Genomic DNA, 22161 nt, shown 5'->3' on the forward strand with positions numbered 1-22161 from the left:
GAAGACAGCTGTGTTATCATTTTTGGATTGCTGCTTCTATCTTGCATCACAATGCATGATTTCAGTGAAAGAACAAATAAAATAGTCTGACAGTCACCATAGGGTTCATGCCATGTACTTAGGTCATACCAAATAGTGTGGATATTCAAGTAAGAGCTAGCAAGCTGTCCATGCTTGTTAATTGCTGAATCAAGCATACTCCCTTGTGTACTTCCAGAGCTCGAAGTACCAGCATGCAGGCCCTTTCACATCCATTAAGGTTGTGTCTGCCTCCACACATGATAAAAAGAATGCCTTTCTCTCTTTGGAAGAACATCCTTTCTCTGTTGTTTGGAGGGGCATATTCCTGTGTTAGGTTTGTGCCTGCTTACTGTGCAGTGCTGTGTACTTTGCTTTCCTTCTTTGGAAAGGAACTTGACAGAGGACTTGCAACAAAAGCAGATTTGCTCTCTATGTGTTCTTTGAGGGTTTTTTCAGGTTTAGAGCTGCTGCTTCATTTTCAACTTCATTCTGAAGGAGAATAGTTTTCAGCATTGCAAATATTCACTACTGCTACCAGCATCTATGCCTTCTTGTGCAAGTACCTGTTCCTAAAACTGTAGAAACTTAACTGTTCCCATGTCACAGAATACAGATCAATTTCATAAAAGAGCTCACTCTCAATTATAGCTTCAAGCCTAAAACCCAGAATCAGCAGAAAAAACCCTCACTATTCTTCAGAGAAGACACAAGAGTGAGGATGAGATACTCTTGAAAAAGAAAAAAAGGCATTTCACAAATTGAAAGGGTTTTTTTTCCCCCTTAACTTGCTACTTTAATAGGCATGGGAAAGCCCAAAAGCACACACAGGAATCCTCACTTTTGTAAACTGAGCTCTGTCAAGCCTTAGAATAAAAAAATAAAAACATCTAATGAAATTTCTGGCCGCTTCATTAGTGCCTTGTGTTAGAGGATGTCTGGAAGCCTAACGCAAGCATGGAAACAATTTCATTCTAATGCTACAAAGCAGTACAACAGCCCGGGAACGCACAGCTTCTCCTGTATTCTCAATCATGCACCTTTACAAACCAAGTGATTACTTGGGATTCTAGGACAAAGAATCTCTCCATCATTTGGTTTACATTTGCATGGCAATACCAGTTAGACATGCAGATTTAATGAGCAAACATGTCCAATCTTACACAGACTAGAACTTTTTGCATATCTTGAGCATATTTCAAAGCTAGAAACACTTGAAAGATTTCCTAAACAAATGTAGGCAGAGCATAGAGCTGAAGCAGTTCTTCCAGTAGAGACTGACAACATGGAGACATTTCCTAATTCTGCATTTGCAAAAATATCTATGCACTTCATTATCAAAACGAATGAAGCTGTTTTCCATTAAAACAAGCACTCCAAAAGACATTTTATGCAGTCATTTTAGCTTCACACTGTACACTTCAGATATATGCAGAACCAAGTTTCCAGATGTTGTGGCAACTTCAGTGTTGAGTCAGGTGCCACATTCACAGCATGCTTGCTGCCAGAAACAGGTAGCAGTGGTTATTTGGTAAAAGAATGGTAGCAAAGATTAAAATTGATTCCAAATGTAGTTCTCATGGGGATACAGAGCCACTGCTTCATCCAAAGACCTGTCTAGCAACTTTAACACATGCTTCCTTAAGGCAGGCTTGTGGCAAGTTCCAATTTTCAAGCACTGCTACTGGTGGCCGTCTACTAACTCCAAACTTCCCAATTTATGCTGACTGGCTGCATAAGTAGCCCAATGGATCTGTCATCATTCAACATAGAAGACAAATTACAGTGGTATAATGAAAAATCTGCTAGCTGTAGGAACTCATGAATATTTGATAAGGTAAGAATATTCCCACTTTAAATTCCATGCTGTCTTAGATTCAATACTCATTAATGACCTTATTTGTATACAGGAAACAAAATATTGTTTCAACAACATCTAAATTACAACTTAATAATCTGTGTCACAGAACTGTAGAATCACAGAATATCCTGAGATGGAAGAGACCCACAAGGGTCATCAAGCCCAACTCCTGACTCTGTGTAGGGCAACCTGGAAGTGAAGCATGTCATCCAAATGCTTCTTGACCCTCAACAGGGTTGGGGCCATGACCACTTCCTTAGGGAGCCTGTTCCCAAGCCTGACTGCCCCTCATTTCAGCTCGTACTTCAGAACTGTGTGAGATCCTAGATAGCTGTTTGGAATAGTACGATGCTAGCCACAGTGGTAATAAGGTTTCACAGGTCTGGGCTGGGAGAAAACACACACAGAAACAATACACAAGCAGGCTTGCTTCATTTTTATTTACTCAGCAAACATTTTCCCATGTGATTTTTCAGTGTTGTCCAAGAGCTAAGTATTAGATCTGGCTGCTTTTTCATGATGAAGCTGTTTGCTAACAGGATCTTTTTCCAGGAATAAAGACCACTGGTTTGTGGTGTTGACCCAGTCTAGGAAAAGGCATTTTCTAATTTCACCCACAATTAAATTGTGCTTACAACCGTGCATCTTACAGCTATTCTACAAAGGACAAGACTCTCCATTCAAAATTGTCCTACTCCCTGTGCCACAGCAGGATTTCACTCTTACAGTATTAGGGGTGCCTTCACCTGTTCGGCCACATCCTTCCCCATCAGCGTTTCAACAATGGCCAACCCAAATTCAAAGCTGGTACCAGGGCCACGGCTGGTGAGGATGTTCCCATCTTTCTCCACACGGCTCTCGGAGTAGCAGTAGTGTGCTTGGGGGGGACACAACAGAAAGAGGATCAGTCTCTAGCAGTGCCTACAGCTGCCACACAGCACGGACTTGCCTGCTGTGGGAAGCTGCCGCCTGCAGCCTACAGCCTACAGCAGCTGAGGAGTGGAGGCTCCTGGCTGAGATGACAGCGTCGTGCTCTGCAGAAGGCACCTCAGCCACCTGTGTGGGCCCAGCCTGCCAGAGGGTCTGTACCCCTGCCCCTCCAGAACCAAGCAGCTCATTACTGCCTACAGTCCCCAGGGAGGAAAAGTGCCTGCAGAGATTCCTGACAGCTTATTCACAGGGTATGGGAATGCACTGCTGATTCTACAAGCCCTTCAAGAAGCACTCGCTGTGCCTGTCAGTTCCTGTGAGGTTACTTTTGGAAGTCAGACTGCTTTTATGTACCTGCTCACAACTTTATTCTTAACAAACATGCAGAAGAAAACTGGAGGAACCCTGCCATCTCCTGCTCTCCTTCAGACTTGTTAAAGTTCACAGAATTCTTGTTAGTGCTTCAACACCATTCTTAAGTATCAGCTGCTCATACCATCAAAGCACTATTCATGGAAGAGCAGGAAAGCTGCTGCTGGGGTTTCCTGTTTGGACCACTAAGGCAAAGAACCAAAAGGACAAGATACAGCTCAGCCTCAAGAGGGTAAGGGGAAAACTGCTCCCTGAATAACAGCATCAATGTATTTTGCCTGAGGATGAGAATGTTAATACAGCTCTGTGTTTTCTGGTTAAAGAGAATTAGAAATGCAGTCTTGGAACATTTAATTGAATTTTGATTATGTTCAGGCAGTAATTGAGGAAAGGCAAAAATGAAAAGAAAGATGCAAAAGCCATTTACCTTTTTTATAAATCAAGGGTTTGGCTAAAACAATGTAAGTCAGAGAAGGGTTTAGAGAGAAACTTGTAAAAGTTATCAGATACCTCCATTCATCATTTTATCTTTGGCCAAAGGATGAGTTGTGACTTTGCTTCCAAACCCTATCCCATGTGCCAGAAGAGCAGTAGGACCTGTAAGGACACAAAGTTGCCCCATGAGGAACCGTTTTCTGCTAGATACACTTTTCAGAACATGCAGTCAGGCACTAGGTCCTCAAGGTGCCAAAGCTCACTGGAGAGGCTGCTTTTAAGGAAACTGATGGCACCCCAACCTCTGAAGCAAAAAGCCTCAGGAAGAACACACCTGTCACACAAAGACACCCTGTGCAGACAAACAGAGGAAGAGAAGGCTCAGAGAACATGCAGTTTATGCAGCAGTGACTGTGCTACCTCTGGAGGAGCTGAGACCAACTCCAGGATTTCACTTCCGGGTAACACATTTTATTGATGCTCCCTAACAAAACATCTGTATTGCAATCTGAACATTAATTAGGTACAACTACTTGTCAAGCCTGGAACAGAGACAAAACTGCATTTGAGCAAATCTTTACAGGCAATTGCCTGCCAAGCAGCATTTTGGGCAGATCATGGGTTAACTGCCAAGATTTTGTGTTTAACAGTCCTTCTCTTTTCTTTTCATACTTCCTCCCTGGCCTGAATGGAGGAAGGAGTTTGTGTAACAAAGGCTCATATCATCCAACAGAAAATCCTTTTGGGAATTCCAACAGAAACTGAAGGCAGATTGGCCTAAACTGAGTTTCATTTCTGTACCTTTGATTCATTGCAGATATAGTCCAGTAAAATGGCCTTCTTTGCGTTCAGCTGGAATCTGCTCTAGGAAGCACTGTCACTAAATAAATGACCTGTCCTTATTACACATGAATGCCCTTACTGGGCAACCCTGAATCTGGGAGAGATACATATAGAAGACTCCACTGCCAGGTTCAAGGACTTTCAGAACTCTGCACATGTATCACCTAACTGAAGAATGAAAGCAAAAAAAAACCCTAACCAAGCAACATACCAGAGAAGTGAAAACACACTGCACAGGCACTCTGTTAGTCTCTTACACACCCATTGCCACTCTTCTCATTCTCAGCTCCAAGTTACCTAGGCCAGCCTCTCAGTTCAGTTTGGGAGTGCTGGCAATTGTTCATCTTGCTTCTCTACACACAAACCTCCCAAAGAATGAACTGGATAACCAGCTGCACAAAGTATGTAAGCAGAAAATCCCATCCTTAAGAGTAATTCCATCTTTTGCTACAACTCAGACAAGGAAGGGAGAGCCTGCATTCTATATTTATACCCTTCATCCTGAAGCCAAAGGGCAGCAGAGCAGATGAGAGATAAATTTATAGCACTGATGTTCTGCCAGCACCATGTCCTCATGATCACCAGAATAAGCAAGCATTTGGAAAAAAAGCTAGCACATTACCTTCCACTTTTGATTTTAAAGACAGTAATACAACAGATTAGAAAGAACTGTGTACCAAGCAGAACTTGCAGAGTAAGGGTTTACAGTGGTTTAGAGATTCCTGTGTTACTAAATTCACACAAAACTCAAATGCTGCTGGGTGCATGTACAGCATACATCCCTGCTCCTAACTTACAGGAACACAGATTTCTAAGACAGGGAACTGGCTGCATGCCCCTTCAAAATATCCTAGTGCTTTACAAAGCAAGACACATTGCTAACCCACCTGCACATATAGCAGCAATCAGGCCTTGTCTGCTTTCCTGGTCCTTCAAAATGTCTTTCACAGCAGGAGACTGTAGGAAGAAAATGTATCAGAAGTCATTGTTTGGGGCTGATTACTTGAGGCATGGCTGAAATATTTTCCACTGCAAATTCATAAACAAGTTTTACAAAGAAAACCAGCTGACAACTCTCCATCCTGTCTCAGGACACATGGCAATGAAAACACTAAAGAGGAGAAAAACTAAAACCAATAAATGCTTGCCCAGCTAGGAAAGAGTAAAGAAAACAGAAGTAACTGCAAGGAAGTACTTGGCCCACAAAAAAGCTGGTTCATCCATGGCCAAAAAAAGTAGTTGTTGTTCAAAGCCTCACAAGATATTCGTGATCCACCTCCAGACAGTTTCTATCATTCGTCACAAGATTTATAAGGGATATGTGCTTCATATTCCAGGGCTTACAAACTGTGTGATACCATCCAAACCCTATGTGATAGACTGACTTATTTGTCTGCCATCCACAACAACACTTTGCACCCAGTGACAGTATTCTTCAGCAAAGGAAGGGAGTTCTGGGGGTTCTGCCTGCTTTGTATTTCATTAAATTAAATCTTCATTTGCAACTGTTTCATCTTCATAAAATCATGAGCACCCTTCCATTTTGATTAAGTACGTATTCAGGTCCAAGAATCTACCCTATTGTCTCAATTATGTATTTCACAAGAAGACTTAAGACAATTAACAACCAGTTTACTGAATATTCAGAAGAGGATTCGCAGATGCTGAACTGAATACTCATGAGGATGCCCATGAATCATTAAGATACCAGAACTTTACCTCTGACAAATTCTGAGCTCCAAGGTTACCCCCAGGCAGGACCACAACATCATAAGGCCCCTAAACAAAGAAAAGGTAAAATTGTTCTCTTGAACAGAGGCTGATACATGCATCGCTCTGTTTTAAGGCCACTACAGTTGCATGGAGTGAGAAGCAAAGGGATCTACCTTTTATTCCACTGAACAACAACCAGTTTCAATTACAGAACAAAATACTGCTTCCCATTCCAGGAAGAGCCTATTATCAATAAAGTCTTTGACACAATTAACTTTGAAACCTTGTGCATTTAAGAGCTTTGGCACACAACTAACAGCTCTTGCACTCTTAAAACAAGTAGTTTTACTCCATCCCTCGTGTACAGGTCTAACTACAGCATTGTTTGGCTTATCAGAACTTTTCAGTTGTTCCAAGTCGTGGTATTTTGTTGGGCTGTCAAACATGCAAAATGAAGCTCTATATTTGATGCTTCACAAAACCAAATACCTGTGCAGAATTAAGAAGTGTGTCTGATCCTAGCATGCTATGAAAGGGGACAACACTGAAGGGGAGCACTGCAGCACATGCAGCTAATTCACTGCTGTACACAGAGTTAATATAGTATGCAACATATTTCTAAAGGTAACACTTAAGCTTTCAGATTCACCTCTGAAACTCTGAGAATGGTTATATTCACCATTGCATCAGATCAGGGTGATGACCTACCTCTTTTCTGGCATCTTCAAGACTAGCATCAGGACAAATGAAGACATCTCGACTGCACTGCACTGGCTCTTTACCTGTTAGGCCTGCAACAGTCACCTTGATCTAACAGGAGAATATGCATATGGTTACAATTCAGGAATTCAGGGCATTTGTCTTCTATGTTCATTCTTAAGTAATACACAGAGTGAGCAAACCACTACTGAAAGCTGTCAAGAATAGGGCAACACTTAAGCTTCCACAAACCATGAGTAAGTCCAAATGCACAGAGGTCAATCCAGAGATGGTCAAATATCTCTAACAGTTCAACTTTTCAAACAGGACATTTAGAGACCAGCTGATCCCACTGGTTTCCCAGAGGGAACATCTGCTCTAGTCTACATTAAGCTCCATTTTAAAAGGTTGTCTTTTGCACAAATGTCAGTCATCGTGGGTGTTGGTTTGGGACACAACAAGTATTTGCTAGCTAGTAAGACACAGGTCAACTTTCACCTCCTACAGCAGACTATGCCTGGAACTCCTGACAATTAACACCAACTTGAGGCAAAGAGTTTCTCTTGATTTTTTTTTGTCTAAATACTCACCCCAGCTCTTCGCATAACATCAGTGGGGATTACAGTTTCCATTTCCTCTGCACCTTTTGCTAGAATCACCAATGCTCTTTTTGAGGCCATATCTTGAAGGGTTGCTGCTAGGCAAGATGGTTGTGAAGGGAGGGACTGAGGAGGGTAGAAAGAGACAACGTGATTAGAAGGCAAACCCCCCAGTGCAAATCCTTCCCAATGGTGAATTTCACAATGTGCAACTTGTGTTTTTGCATTGTCTCTCATTTACACCACCTCAAAATAGTTCACCAGCTGTATTTTATATTTACAGGCACCTCATGCAACTAAAAAGCTTTTTACAAAGGGATTAAGACATTTGTGCAGTGGGAGGCACAGCAGCATCAGAACAGAACAGAAAGAAGCTTGGCCTAATCAAAACTCTACGTGACTTGAGTCTGCCAGAAAGAAGGGTTCCAGAAGGGTGGTAAGAGCTGTTCTCAATATGCACACCCTCACTCATACTCAGACCACTGACTCCCACCCAGATCAGCATTTATGAAAAGGGCTTGCATGAGCTTTGACCTCCTGTCTGGTATTTAGTTTCCACATAGCACAGCTCATGAATAGTTTCCTGTGACTTATAATACCTTGATCAGTGACCCTGCAAAACCTCAGCAACAGATTTTCTGCATGTTTCACAATTTTGTGGAGGAGAAATGTGTGTGCACACATGTGATGGGGGAGCAGACCACAGAATTGAGCAAATGGAACAAACTAGACTTAAGCCTTTTTTTCCTGGCTTCTAAATTCAAGTTGATATGAATGGCCACATTTTCATTTGAAGGTTAAGCTAAAGCAAGTAACTACATCATGTAAAATATATACTAATTCATACTGGTCCAACAGAAGGCTGTGAAAGCATCCATGGTGTGGTAAGGCATTTCTCAGGTCATCTACTCTATGAGACAGGGATATTTTCCTATGTAGGGACTTCCCATCCAGACATGCACTAAAAAAAATGAGATCTGTGTTTGGCTGGCCACAAAAATGAAAACCATACCCTCATTCTGCTTCAACTTCACCTGTTTTCAGGTTTAATCCTTCCTGTCAGCAGAAGCACAGAATTGATTTGGTTGGAAAAGACCTCTAAGGTCATCCAGTCCAACTGCTGACCTAATGCCACCATGACCATTAAACTATGTGCCCAAGCACCACAGGCTTCTTGAACACCTTCACAGATGGTGACTCCACCACCTCCCTGGGCAGCCTATTCCAGTGCCTAACCACTCTTGCAGGAAAGACATTTTTCCTAATAGCCAACCTAAACCAGCCTGGCAAAATTTGAGGCCATTTCCTCTCATTCCATCATGTAGCACCAGGAAGAAGAGACCAACTGAACAAATACACTCAAACTGAAGGTATCAGCAAGAAGTTCAGGACAAACTAGAGTTTCCTAATAACTCATCTTGAAGGCAAAAAATAAAGTTTACAGAATCAACCTGTTCAGACTACCTGAACAGCCACTACATAGAGATAATGCATTTGCTTCTTACCACAGAAAAATAGTCTAGGTAAGGTTTGTATCATTCCCATCAGTTCTTTAGATACAAACAGGCACCTGATCCCGAAAGCTTTTCTCTTTCCCCTAATCTAGCAAAACGCAATCTCTTCCTGCTCTTCTTAGACATTTACTGTAATACACTGACAAACTTTCGGGGATTAACACTGCTCTTTACATGGGTGCACATGTAGCCAGCTGTCAGGCTGGCAATGCTACCACAGGGCGGCTGGTTTTTCCAAAAGGGCAGAGCCAAGCTACACAGACCTGACAACCCCTTCACTTAGCAAGCTCTCGACGCATACACGTCTTCCATTTGCTTCTCAGTGCCAGCATACACACAGGTGCACCAAACCCTTAAGCTAAACGTATCCCCCATAAGCGCATCCCCCATAGTGGGCATATGCACATTTCTCGATACGGCGGCTTCTGGCAGGTGGGTGAATCAGAAGCTCTAAGACGGCCATTACAAAACGCCACGACCGAACAGAGAGCTTCCAAAAGCAAAAGACGCTGTGAGGGCGAGCAGCTCCACCAGGCCAGGTGAAAGGCCGCGTCCGTGCATAGTCGCACGTCAACTTGAGGCCACGGTGGCACTGGACGCAGCAAGGATTTCAGAGAAACCAGCGGCAGGGGCCGAGGCCGCAGAGCCTGCAACGGCAGAGAGCACAGCCACGGCGAGACTCAGCCCCCGGCTGACAAGCGGCTTTCCGGTCCTGCCCGCGGCCGCCGCCTCTGCGGCAGCGCACACCCAGCAGGCCTCCGGCAGGCGCCCGGCCCCTCCGCGCTGCGGAACCCCGGCCCGGCGGAACCGGCGGCCCGCCACGGCCAGCCCCCCGCCTGCCGCAAGCCGGAGGCTGCTCTGGCCGGACACAGCGAACCAGGACTCGACGCAAAGGACGCAAAGAAGACTGTGACTTGGACTGGGACTTACCTCGGCCGTAGCGCGGGAGACTATGCCCCGCCCCGCAGCCGCCTCCGCCCCCGCGGACCCGCCCCGCCTCGCCGGCCTGCAGTCCGCCCCTGCGGCCGGCGGTCGCCGTCCCTTCCCATTGGCGGACACCGCCTTTTTCTCACGCTCGCTCAGAACGCAGCTTTGGCATGCCCCGGAACCCGCCGCCGCACGTCAGGCTTCTACCTGCTGCTGCCGCTTGTCCTTGGCTAGCCCTCACGCCCTGCGGGTGCTGAGCCAAGTCTCTGTTCTTCTCCAAGTCTGGCACTAAACACCAAACCCACAGCCCTGTTTCCCGAGGCTCATAATCCACGAAAAATGCCCATGGCTCAAGGATTTTCCCCACCTTTAAGGAGAAAGTTCTGTACTTCGGGAGACAGAGCTGTTCAAGAGGTTCTTCAGGTGTGAACCTGCCTGCAGGTGCTGGCAGTCATAGTCCCGTTCCCCAGTGGCAGACCCACGAGAACTCTGGCACAGCGACTCAATTCCAGGTCATGTATGAGCACAAGTCACAGGGAAGGACTTTACTGGGGGCTCTCCTGAAACTGGTGCGGGCTTCTGCTCCTGGCGCGGGGAGGTTTTGTCTGCTACCCACCCTCACTAGACTTCAGCTAAAACCCTCGACAGACTGTTCTCTGCATTTAACTGCCTCGTGCTGGGCACGCGCAGACCACAGGCCGCGCTCGCCTTTGTAACGCACGCTGTAAACCACCTCTCTCCGCGTTGTCCTTTCCGCTCCCGCCTAGCCAGCACCCGCCGCGGCCGCGCTCTGGCCCCCGGGCACTGGTCGGTGCAGACCGCGCCAGCTCGTGGCCACACCCGGGGAAGAGCGATGGGGATTGGCGGCGGGGAGCCGCAGGGGGCGGGGCTGCGCGGCCAGGCATCGCCGGGGGCACGGATTGTTCCCCGCTGGCAGCGATCGTCTCCTTTCCCTCCGGCCCCGGCTAGTAGTCCCCCGGGATGACCCGCGCAGAGAGGTGTAGAGCGCCGGCAGGCTCCGCCGTCGGAATGCAGCGCCCGGGTACCGCTGCACTGCGGAGTTTGCCTCAGACACAGCATCCCGTACACGGCGGAGCTGTGCGCATACTTCTCGACGCGTCCCCCCGGTTTGCCCTCCCGGCCGCACCGACCTCCCACACAGACCCTCACCCTTCGGGGGTGCGGCCGGGCTGGGCCGGACCGTCAGGCCACCAGGGGATTCTGTGCGGAAGTCACTGGGAATCCCCACTGGAGGACGGCGGGCGCTGCCCGGCAGAGCCAGGGGTCGCGCTGGGGGGGGGACGGAAAGCCCCGCTGGGCAGGGGTTTCCCCATCACCCCCGGGCTGACGCAGCCAGGCCCTCCGGGGGCGGCACTTAAGGGCCGGTGCCCGCCCCCCTGCGCCCACTTCAGCAGGCTGCGCCGACTCGCACCGACCCCATGGGAGCGGCAGCAACGCGGGCGGGCCGGGCACTCTTGCCTGCAGCGCTGCTGGCGCTGGCGCTCAGCCCGGGGGTCACAGTCGCTCTGCCGTGCAGCGTCGAATGCCCAGCGGGTGAGGACCGGGCAGGGCCGGGGCAGGCCGATGCAAGGGGCGCCGGGAGCAGTCCCGCGGCAGCCACCCTCTGTCTCGACCCGCAGGTACCTTCTTCGTGGCGAGTGCGGGCTGCAAGCACGGCGCATCCTGTCGGCAATGCCCACCCGACACTTTCTCCAGCGCGGCAGGACTCCGTGCCTGCACACTCTGCCGGAAGTGCGAAGGTACCGGACGGCAGCAAGGCCGGAGCAGGGGCTCCTCACGGGCCCCTGGTGACCTCAGTCAGGCGAACGATCGGATGTTAGCTTGTCAGGTCGCTGCGAGTAGAAATGGCACTAACACAACATGGCGCTGTGCCTGTGGGGCTTCTCTATGAAGCCACCAGCTTAATTTTGTAAGAGCAAAGGTCCCGAGCCTTTGCTGCGCCGTGCTGAGGGAGCCTAAGATTCGTTTCCACCTTCCAGGACCATTCACATATTTTAGAAGGTGCTCCTCAAAAAGCGATGCTGAATGCACGTGCAAGGAAGGGTATCGCTGCAGCAGCGACGGCTGCTCTCGCTGCGACCGAAGCTGCGGCGTGGGCCAGGAGGACACCGGGAGCGGTAAGGTCCCCCTTCCCCGCCGACTAAAACCTCCCTCTCACTGCAGCGGGCGCACCACTGCCTCCTGCATAGCGGCAAAATAACCAGAGTAAGAACCTTGCAAGGTAGCAGCTGCCACCGCTGCTAAATGGCAGGCTTGTTGCGAGGAGGACATGATAAATCCGTTGAACTCTGAGCCCTGCTGCAGCTAAAGTCATCCAGCAGTTCGTTCCCTTTGCACGACAGCTTCGTTTGTCACCAGCACGTGGGAAACTCACCTGGAGTTAGACGTGATTTGTGGTATCTTCTGCCAAATAAACCGCCTCAATAGCAAAGCATTGCACTGCTCCCTAGTTCACATAGAAAGACTTGCCTTGCACACATGGAGCAGCATATGAAATAGTAATTCTGTGAATGGGGATCATAATAATTGTGCAAGCAGGCAAAAATCAAGTTTTGCATGTTACAAGTGCTCATCTTGCACAAATTTACTTGTCTGTTAAGGCTGCCAGATTTGCCGCTATGGAACTTTTAATGATCAGCCCAACAGCTCCTGTAAAAACTGGACAAAGTAAGTAATCTAAAAGTAAAGTCAGTGCTACACCTATTGCACTTGACTAGATTCACCACCACCATCCTTCCCCACCTCCCCTGTTTTGCTTCTGTCTTCCAGGTGCTCTACAAACCAAGTCCTGGAGCCTGGAACAGCAGCAAAAGATGTCATTTGCAAGCATGTTTCAGATAATCCCACTTCAGCCATTACTCTCCTTACCACATCTCCTGCAGTTCCATTTTCTTCTTTCACTGTGCCAGGTGAGTCATTGTATAATACTGCTTACAGAGCCAAATAATTATCATCTGTTTTGAAACACACTATAGCTCATTCACTTTCCACTTAAAGCAAGAGTCCATCCTTCTTTACATTCCCAGCTACAGACATACAGAAGCAGAGTTAGAGACAAAATTTGTCAGCTGAGTCAAGGGCATAGAATTCTATTCTGTAAGACTTACCAGTGAATGTTGTTTTCTTCCTAGGGAAGGACCTCCAGATGGACATTATCAGAATTTCTCTTACTGGAGCTGGGCTGTTATGCATAGTGCTTCTGCTACCTTCGTGCATATGCTTCAGTATCTGGCAAAAAAAGAAACTCCTTACTGTTTTCAAGAAAAGTAAGATACACTCTTCAATTTTTCTTTTAGAAACTAGACAAACCAGGAATCTGAGTTTTAAGCTTCTTGCAAAGATAGCTACTGATAGCTTCTCTTTTTGGTCTTGTAAGTCATAAACAGAAAATAAAAGAATTTTGGCATTTTTATCAGAGGAAACACTCAATTACCTGTGGATGTTCTATCAGCATTGCAGGTTAACTACATCCATAGAAGTGAAGTATTCTTGGGAGGTATAAAAGCTCAGCCGAGCCTTGCTGATCCAGTTAATAATGGACCCTTATTTCCAAATGCCATCTTTGACATGCATGGCAATAGCACATCCCAGTTATTTCTCAGAAACAGAATGCATGGCCTGGAGTGAGCATCTTTGAACTTTGGCTGCAGTAGAAGAGGGTCTATCAGTTAGGATGTACTGCTACAGAGATGTAGTCAGCCTGAATCAAGCACCGTCCTTTGAGAGATGAGAAGCTCAAGAGTTCAGTACAAAGATGAGGTAGATTTGCATCTAACATAGCTTTTACTTCGGATTTTTGTTCTGTTTGTTTTCTCTTCCTCTCCCCTTCCCTAGAGATACGGGGTTGATCTTGTAGTGACCCTTTAGTTCTGGGTTGAGGGTCAGACTGGATGATCTTTGAGGTCTCTTCCGACCGAATGCATTCTGTGATTCTGAAATCAGGAGACAACAGCATTACTTTAAAAAAATCTAACAACTGCATGTTGGTCTTCCTTCCATTCCTATGGCAAACAGAGCACTAGCAACCCCTGTTGCATTAAGGAAAATAAAGTATGGTAAATTGGTTTTATGAGATGTGTAAATGTAGAGGAATAATTTCAGATTACTGAATCATGTGGAAGAGCTTGCTGACTTCCTGCATTTGTGACTGAGGAAGGATGAAATAAGATGACTGAATACAACAAAAGCTGAACATCTTTTTCTTTAGTGTATACCACACCTGAACAGTCAATTCAGGAAGATGATGCCTGCAGCTGCCGCTTTCCCCAGGAAGAACAAGGTGAATATCAGAACCACTGCAAATCCACAGAATTCAGAGATCTTTTGGTGAACTAGGAGTTGCACTGTCCAGGTCAACCACGTTTGAATTTCATTTAGGAACACAATGAGAATCTCTTCATGCAAATAGAGAGGGTACCAGAATCTGTGAATTTCAGAGTGCCAAATAGTCCCATCCACTAAGGCAAAAAGCACATCTTTTCCACCTCTTAAAAAAATAAAGATAAATAATATATGGATCTGGCTTGCTGACTGTCTTCTTCTCCAACTAGGAATCGTATTTCTAAGAAGGGGTACCTGATCTGCATATATCAAGTACTCCACTTAAAAGCAGTAACAGGAGGGCAGGAATAGCTTTTTGGTCCCTCATAAATGGTGCCTGAGCCATAATTTACATGCAGTCTGACACCATTTGAAGCTAAAATGCAGCTCTCTAGCACATGGTAGAGCCACATGTGGCACTGTTGCCAGTCATCCTCTTGAGTCTAGAGCTACAACTCCTAAAGTTTGGCTCAAAGCTTACAGTCATGGGGTTTGTGTGCAGGTAGACCCCATTTAAGAGCTCATCAGTCCTTGAAACAGCTACCTGGCCTGACCACTGCACACCATCTCCTATGTAGGAGTGAGCACCATAAAAATCTAGAGCTGCAAAGTGTTTCATAATAGCTTGTGTCTGCTGTTGAGCTGAGCAGCTTCAAAGAGGCAGTGGAAACACTGAGGAAAGCTGTGGTTGACTTGCTCTTAGAAATAGATGTGACTGTGCAGCCAGACTGCAACACCTTCAAGCCCTACATCATCCATCTTTGATCTTTTAGGTGATGTAAACGTTATGTACATTGCAGATGTGCTATACGTAGATGTGATACATTTCTGGTACTATTTTTGTAACTCTGAGGTTGGAAAGATTTTAACATCAGCTTATCTGTCTCATTGATCAATTACAGTTATTTTAGTCTTAAGAAAAAAAGAAAATGCATGTTTGAGTCATGGCATTCACAACATCATTTTTAACCTTTTACAAACTCAAATATTATCATAGTATCATAGAATCAGTCAGGGTTGGAAGGGACCACAAGGATCATATAGTTCCAACCCCCCTGACATGGGCAGGGACACCCCACACTAAATCAGCCTGGCCAGAGCCTCATCCAGCCTGGGCTTAAACACCTCCAGGGACGGGGCCCCAACCACCTCCCTGGACAACCCATTCCAGGGCTTCACCACTCTCATGGGGAAGAACTTCCTCCTCACCTCCAGCCTCAATCTCCCCACCTCCAGCTTCATTCCATTCCCCCTAGTCCTATCACTCCCTGAGATCCTGAGAAATCCCTCCCCAGCCTTCCTCTAGGCCCCCTTCAGATACTGGAAGGCCACAATGAGGTCACCTGGGAGCCTTCTCTTCTCCAGACTGATCAGCCCCAACTCCTTCAGTCTGTCCTCATAGGAGAGGTACTCCAGCCCTCTGATCATCCTCGTGGCCCTTCTCTGTCAATATGTCACATCAAGGGTAATTTTCAACCTAGAGAATGCTTTTCTTGTGTGTGAAAAATGACAGCCCAGCTCTCCTTTCAGCAGAAGGTAGCAGAGCAGATCACCAAAACACAGCTACACATTTTTATAAGTATGTGTACAAGTAAATACAAAACAAGGAGCAAATGCTCATCACACCCAAGCCTGACCTGTGGAGTGTGTTTAAATAAACCTTTCTTTCTAACCCTAGCCCGTGTCTCTCCTCTGTTGGTGCTTTCAACCGTGTGAACTAAGTGGCTGTTACTTCAAGCCCACAAACTTAAAGATATGGATAGATGAAAAGCCACCAGTCTATTTAAACTGCAAAGAGCAACCTTTGCACGAGTGGACATTATCTTTTAACAGGATAAAAGAGTTGCGATTCATTTTTAGTGCACACACAAGGTATGAGAATGACTGCATGCATCCTGTAAAAATGCAAAATCTCTGTTTTCTCCTTGGAAAAAAACAAGATACCAGTTTAGAATTCTGCATTTTGGGAGTGCATTCTGCATATATTTTGTAATGCTTAGAAGTCAGTGCAAAACCTTTATTTTCTTTTCTGTACCTGAAGCAAAAATAAATCTGGTTGCTGAACAGTGAGGTGCTCATTGCAACACTTTTATCCAGTTGATTTTGGCATAAAATTCCCATGAAGCAAAACAAAACCTATGGAGAAAAAAAACACAAACCACAACAAAACCAACAAACCTAAATAAGTGCAAACTGATTTCTGAGACTAAGGGACACACTCCAAAAGTGGCCTTGGCTCCACTGCTGTGCTTTACATTGTCACCACAGAACTGAAAATAAATACAGGTGCATTGATACCTTTTGCCACTAAGCATCAGAGCAGAACACTGCCATTCAGAAGAAAAGCAGCACAGTCAACACTCAGACAGTCGAAGGATTTAGCTGTTTTCAGACTTATACAATACTTCTGTGAATTGTGACTTGCTATAAAGAACCCAAATTCCAGCTACAGAATCATGCATTGCCTTGAACACAATTAATGATTGGGTGTTGTGTATTTTGCCTTCACTGTGACCACGTGCCATGTACTCCAGAAGCTTGTCCCCGTTGTAGACCCCACATAAAAACATTTTTTTAAATGTTAAAACCTGCTCAAATCCTCCTTTTCATTATGCATGTGGCAGACAGCTATAAACCCACTTCTGGCAGTATGCTGTAGAAATACAGTGGGCGGAATCATCAATTTAGTTTGTCTGGAAGTTTGCAGCTGCAAAAAGCCATGTATTTATAACTTGCTTTTTTCATTCTACAATTACTCTTTTTACTTCTAAGAAAAATAATATGGCAGCAAATAAAAACTGCAGCCAGTGGTAGATAATGTGCAGCTCAGTAGTTGGCAAGTGGCTACTATACAAGTCACAGAAGAAAGGGTGCAGGTATCTGATCTACATCATTCAGGATGCCACATTCAATTTCCTGAAGGTTTTGTTCTCTCCAGATTGTGTGAAAATGTTGCACAGTAACATTTCAGGGTCATCAAGAAGTAGATTAAAACAGAGTTTCCATCAGGAAGCTTCTACCAGCGTTCCTGAGCAGAGTTTGCAGCTGAATTTGTCTGCTCCTTAACAGAAAGGATGACAGTCTTCCTGTATGCGTGTTGAGCACTGCAAAACCCTTCATCCAGCAAGGGTGAAGGGGATGAAACTGCACAGTCTGACCGTCCATAATTCAGAGCCAGGGCTGGGGAAAGGTATTTTTTGGTGATGCTAAACAAGTGATAGATCATGCGCATTTTGGCTTGACAGGGAGCTGTTACTGAATGTACAGATTCTTTAACACCCAAAGAAATTTACCAGTTCATGTAGAAATGGCAAATCATCCCTTCCAACAGTTGGAGCTCTAAGTGTTGTCTGCTTTCTGTGAATGTCCCTTCTCTCAACAGTCTTTAGTTTGTCATGTAGCAAGCGAAAAGGACCTGGGAATGCCATGACAACTCCCAAGCAGCCCGGGTAGCCAAGGATGAGGTAACAGGCCAGATGCAAGCTTTTTGCACTTCCATGTGTTTTTCTTGGAAGTCAGAAAGCGCTCTCTTATCCAGACTGTGTGCAGAGGCTCAGGTGATGTCAGACAGTTCTGAAGGCATGGAAAAAGACAAATGCTCTTCAAAGGTAAGCTTAAGCAGGGGAACCTGCTTCTTTTTTTATTGCTTCCAGAACCAGCACTGTTTCCTGGCGCAGTTACTGGCATCAGTAATCAAAACTCTGTTTGTTACGTGTCTCAGCTTCAGAATTTCCTGCAAGAGTTGTATGGCTAAGCAAATGGTTCACAGCAAAAGCTTTTCTGCTTCTTACCTCCCTTTGTGCCTGATACTTCTGGATGACAGACACTTCTAAACTGTTGTGCCTCCTCTTGAAGCTGTAATTTTGTAAAAGGTAGAACATGATTTCTTACTTTTCAGTCTTTCTGTCAAATCCTTGGTGGGATAGAAGCATTGTCTTCTCTGACAGTGATTCTGATACTAACACTAATAATGGAAAACCTCCTCAGGAGATGGTCCACTCTGAAAAGACTTAAAACATATGAAATAGTATTAAACAGGCCATTTGTACCACTCCACTTGTATTTTCAGTATTCCTAAGGTTGGAAGGGACCTCAAAGGTCCTCGAGTCCAACCTGTCACCACAGACCTCACAACTAGAGTAGGGAGGACACTACTGCCCACTGCAGGCTTGAACTCACGACCTTCCCATTAAGGGTCTTATGCACTACAAACTGAGCCACCTGATACCTCTCAAACAGGTGAGGAAAGAAAAGGTAAAGTTTCACTATTAAAATGACACAAAGTTTTATTCTTTCACCAAGTATTAATTCAGTTCCTCTTTCAGCTACAAACCAACCTTCCCTGATACACCACTTTCTTCAGCATCTGCCAAAGGAGGTTCTCCATCCCACAGGTTTTGTGTTAACTCTGCCTCAGGAACAGATGGCTGAGCATCCTTTTGTCTCCAGATCAGGCATGAAAAAGGCTGTTGGATACTATCATTACCCTCAGAATGAATAGGAATTTTAACACATATACATAGAAAATAGAAATTCTTTCTAACCTCAATTTGGCAAAAGTTTGTTATATCACTTACTATGTTTCCTTTCACCTTCTAGATCCTGTGTGTGCCTGCCAGTTAAAGCAGCAAACTATTCCTTAGATACTCTACAACAAACTGCATTGTATTATGAGAGAAAGCCACCAGGTAAAGCGAGGGAGAGAAATCTTTTATCTAGCCTGTTTGCAATAAGAAAACAAATCAGGTTTAATTTGAGTTACCAAGTGCAAAACTCCATACAGGGAAGCCTACTTCAGTTTAAGGATGACTTACGGTGTATCTTAACCCTGTCAAATCTACTCTCAGTTTACATAATCCAAATTGAATCAAGCCATTTCAAAACTGAAATAAAAATGTCCAAACTACCCATTTAAGTCAGTTGTTTCAAACTACATCTTAGGTTACATGAGCTCGCTTTTCTCCTGTGCACAATGATTTCAGCAGGTTTAGAACACAGTTGTAGAAAAAAAAGATGACAGTGTAAGTATGGACAGTCACTGACTAGCAGCCTGTGCTTCTCAGCAAGACTGCTTTGTACTCTCTGTGCAGTGTGCTGACTAGAAAAATGAGATCGAGTTCTTACTCTGCTTCTGTCTGGATCATATTTTCTTATGAGGCCTGAATCAGATTATTTGGGATACCTTGGGAGAGCTGGAGAAAGGTAAAGTTCCATTCTTGCTCCAGAAACATCTCTTTCCTGATACTGTCTGTGCTCATAGTGTCAGGTTTTAAAATAAACTCTAATTGCATAGTTAGTTCCATTGCAATTTTTGTGGAAGAAACCTTACTTCTGGTCTCTGCTCACTGTTTGCAGCTGCATTACCCAGGATCCAATTCCCAAAAGATATCAGTATGCAGTATTTCCAAGTTCCAGTCATACCAGACTTGCCTTCTTTCACGTCAAACAGTGTGCAGCTTCAGTTTGCTAGCTCTGTAGTGCTGAGAGGACAGAGGAATTAAGGACCAGCTTGTCAAGCTTCACTTGGGAGAATATACCCAGAACTACAGTGTGCCAGCCAAAAATCAAGAGGGTTTTTCCCCCCAAACTCGTGGAAACTATATTACAAAGGAGCAATGTTTTGACAGCTGTCATCCCATACCAGAGAGTTTGTAGACCACTCATCAATTCTATAGCACAATAAAATGTCTTCAGAAGGCCCTGTAGCCCTGTCATCTCTGTTTGTGCAGAGGTCCACGTTCAGCTAAGCACACCCCCTCACCAGGGTACCTTCAGCCCGCCACAGAACAAGGAAACCTAGGTCAGAGCCTCTCAGGGATCTGACATGGCTTTGAGAGAAGTCTGGAAGACAGAAGTACCGCTGTGTGTGCCCAAGTGTACCACAGAGTGCTGTTTGGTCACACAGAACATGTGCCACAGGGGCCATGATACACTTGGCACACAGTGGGCAGAGGCAGCATCCTCAAAAAGGAAGCTAACAGCAAGTGCCCAAGTTAGGGGTTTTTGTTCCTTCGATGTGCTGTGTCTCCCAACAGGCTGTTCACAGCATAGTCTACAACACAAAGTACACAGAAAGCAGTACAAGCTAGTGGCAGGAAAGAATACTCATTGCACATTTGATTTCACAAGGCAGCCTTTTCAGGATGCAAACCAGGTCTAAGTATAAGCCAAAAAGTTACACCACAAGTGTACACACTAGGAAGAAGTCCCTAAACCAAACGCTCCTGCAAAGAACACCTCTGCTCTGAAATGCTTTTGCCAGCCACTGCAACACTTTAGACCAACAGCTGCTGCTGGCTTCTCACAGAGCATTCTGAAATAGGAGAAAGAACTTTTGCATTAGAAATTAGATTTAATCCTTACTATTTTACTCAGCAGATAATTTTGGGTGGTCTTTTTGTTTGGTTTTGTTGTGGGTTTTGCTTTGGTTGTTCTTTGTTTTAATTTGGTTTTGCTGTTATCAGTTCTTTTTTTCTTTCTTTCAGTTTTCTTTCCTTCAGGGGCCACTTGGATCCTTGCAACCCATAGCTCCACATACACCAAGGACAGCTGTTTCTTCCGATCACTACAAATAACCTTTTATGACAGGGCAAGGTACTTACTCTTGAGAGTTTGCTCAGTCATTTATCTGGACTACTGCCCTATTATTTTAAACTGAAGCCCTTGAAAGAAATCTATTAGCATAAATAAGAACACAGGGTAGTAGCTTTGATAAAACTTAAAAGTCTCTAGCAAATCAATTTCCCAAGTGCAATTGACATTAACTTCCCTCATTCATGTGTTCAGGGACTTGTACCCTTGTTTAGGATGAGCTGTTTCTTTGCTATGCATGATGACGTGTGCACTGTCCCCTGAGGTAAATGCCTTTGACATTTTGGTAGAGGAAAGATTGTCTAAGTGACAACTTCAAATCTGAGTAAAGGCAATAAGCTGTGGGCAAGTTGCCCAACTTCCACATGACGCATTTCATGATGGCTCTAAGAGGCTGAGTCTTCCCTGAGAGAAGACAAAGGACATAAGCTGCTTGTGAAGGGTGCTTTATTAGCTTTCCTTGGAGGATGCTCAGAGTGAATATTGATAATGCCATTGTCATTGATAGTTCACCGAAGGAGAAGCATTTGTACAGAGCATCCAGTGAGATCATGCATCAAATCAGACCTAATTAATGTCTGCAGTTTTGGAACAAATAGTTGCATGACTCAGATGAGAAGGGAGAATTCCTCTCTGGCTTTTTCTCATAGGGAAGCACGGGGAAAGAGGCATGTGTTAGGTTAATTCAATAGAGAAATTCTGTTGTCATATCCACTCACTCCAGCAAAGAGAAGTCCAGAGAAACAGGATTTGAAGTTCAGACACCTGCAGCATGTGTTCTATAAGTCAATATTAGACCTCTCTGTACACATGAGCTGATAGAGAAATTTCAGCTGGAAGGACCCCTGTAAGTCCTCTCACCACTCCTACCTCCCCACTCAAAGCAGAGCATGTGAATTTACACAAGGGTGCTCAGGGCCTTGTCAAGCTGAGTTTTGAAACCATCTCGTTCCATCCTTCAAGCTATTCAAGACTGACTAGACCCACTTCTGGACAAAGTGCTCTGGGTGACCCTGCTTTGAGCAGCGAAGGCTACATTAGATGATTTCCAGAGGTGCCTTCAGACCTCAACCATTCTGTGATTCACAGAGTCCACAGCTTTTCTGGACAACCTATTAACCACACATGTGGGGCACGGTCTCTTGAAATCAGACCTACAGCAGGAATACATCTGTTCTGTATGACTGGTGGAGGTAATTTGAAATGAGTCCTAGGAGTCACAGTATTTACAATAGAAAAAATAACCTTCAAGAGGAAATGTTAATAAAGGAAAAAGGAAGCGGATAAGTTTCCTACTCCTGCAATTTACAGTTACCAT

General features: G+C 45.1%; 2 protein-coding genes across 2 annotated transcripts; one reads left to right on the forward strand and one right to left on the reverse strand.

Moving 5' to 3' along the window:
• Positions 1 to 2300: 2300 nt before the first annotated feature.
• On the reverse strand, positions 2301 to 9961 carry PARK7 (Parkinsonism associated deglycase). The gene is made up of 7 exons (XM_068158112.1): positions 9915 to 9961; positions 7462 to 7596; positions 6881 to 6982; positions 6179 to 6238; positions 5347 to 5416; positions 3692 to 3778; positions 2301 to 2756 (listed from the first exon to the last, which is right to left on the reverse strand). The coding sequence occupies exons 2-7, from the start codon at positions 7549 to 7551 to the stop codon at positions 2602 to 2604; spliced, it is 564 nt and encodes a 187-aa protein (XP_068014213.1). The 5' UTR covers positions 7552 to 7596; positions 9915 to 9961; the 3' UTR covers positions 2301 to 2601.
• A 1384-nt stretch (positions 9962 to 11345) lies between these two features.
• Positions 11346 to 14845, forward strand: TNFRSF9 (TNF receptor superfamily member 9). The gene is made up of 7 exons (XM_068158111.1): positions 11346 to 11465; positions 11552 to 11671; positions 11912 to 12049; positions 12533 to 12599; positions 12702 to 12841; positions 13064 to 13198; positions 14140 to 14845. Exons 1-7 carry the CDS (start codon positions 11351 to 11353, stop codon positions 14265 to 14267), a joined length of 843 nt encoding a protein of 280 aa, XP_068014212.1. The 5' UTR covers positions 11346 to 11350; the 3' UTR covers positions 14268 to 14845.
• The last annotated feature ends 7316 nt before the right edge of the window (positions 14846 to 22161 follow it).

The sequence above is a fragment of the Melanerpes formicivorus genome, unplaced genomic scaffold (assembly GCF_026170545.1).
Source record: "Melanerpes formicivorus ecotype bairdi unplaced genomic scaffold, bMelFor1.0.p_v2 SCAF_39, whole genome shotgun sequence".
NCBI lineage: Eukaryota > Metazoa > Chordata > Aves > Piciformes > Picidae > Melanerpes > Melanerpes formicivorus.

Bases quoted from the DNA above. Each gene is read 5' to 3' on its own strand.
- PARK7 (XM_068158112.1), bottom strand. From the start codon at position 7,551: ATGGCCTCAAAAAGAGCATTGGTGATTCTAGCAAAAGGTGCAGAGGAA. The intron at 6,983-7,461 runs GTGAGTATTTAG...TTCTCCTGTTAG, and splicing joins ATGTTATGCGAAGAGCTGGG to ATCAAGGTGACTGTTGCAGG. The intron at 3,779-5,346 runs GTGGGTTAGCAA...GTGTCCTTACAG, and splicing joins GATTGCTGCTATATGTGCAG to GTCCTACTGCTCTTCTGGCA.
- TNFRSF9 (XM_068158111.1), top strand. From the start codon at position 11,351: ATGGGAGCGGCAGCAACGCGGGCGGGCCGGGCACTCTTGCCTGCAGCG. The intron at 12,050-12,532 runs GTAAGGTCCCCC...TTGTCTGTTAAG, and splicing joins CCAGGAGGACACCGGGAGCG to GCTGCCAGATTTGCCGCTAT. The intron at 12,600-12,701 runs GTAAGTAATCTA...TCTGTCTTCCAG, and splicing joins TCCTGTAAAAACTGGACAAA to GTGCTCTACAAACCAAGTCC.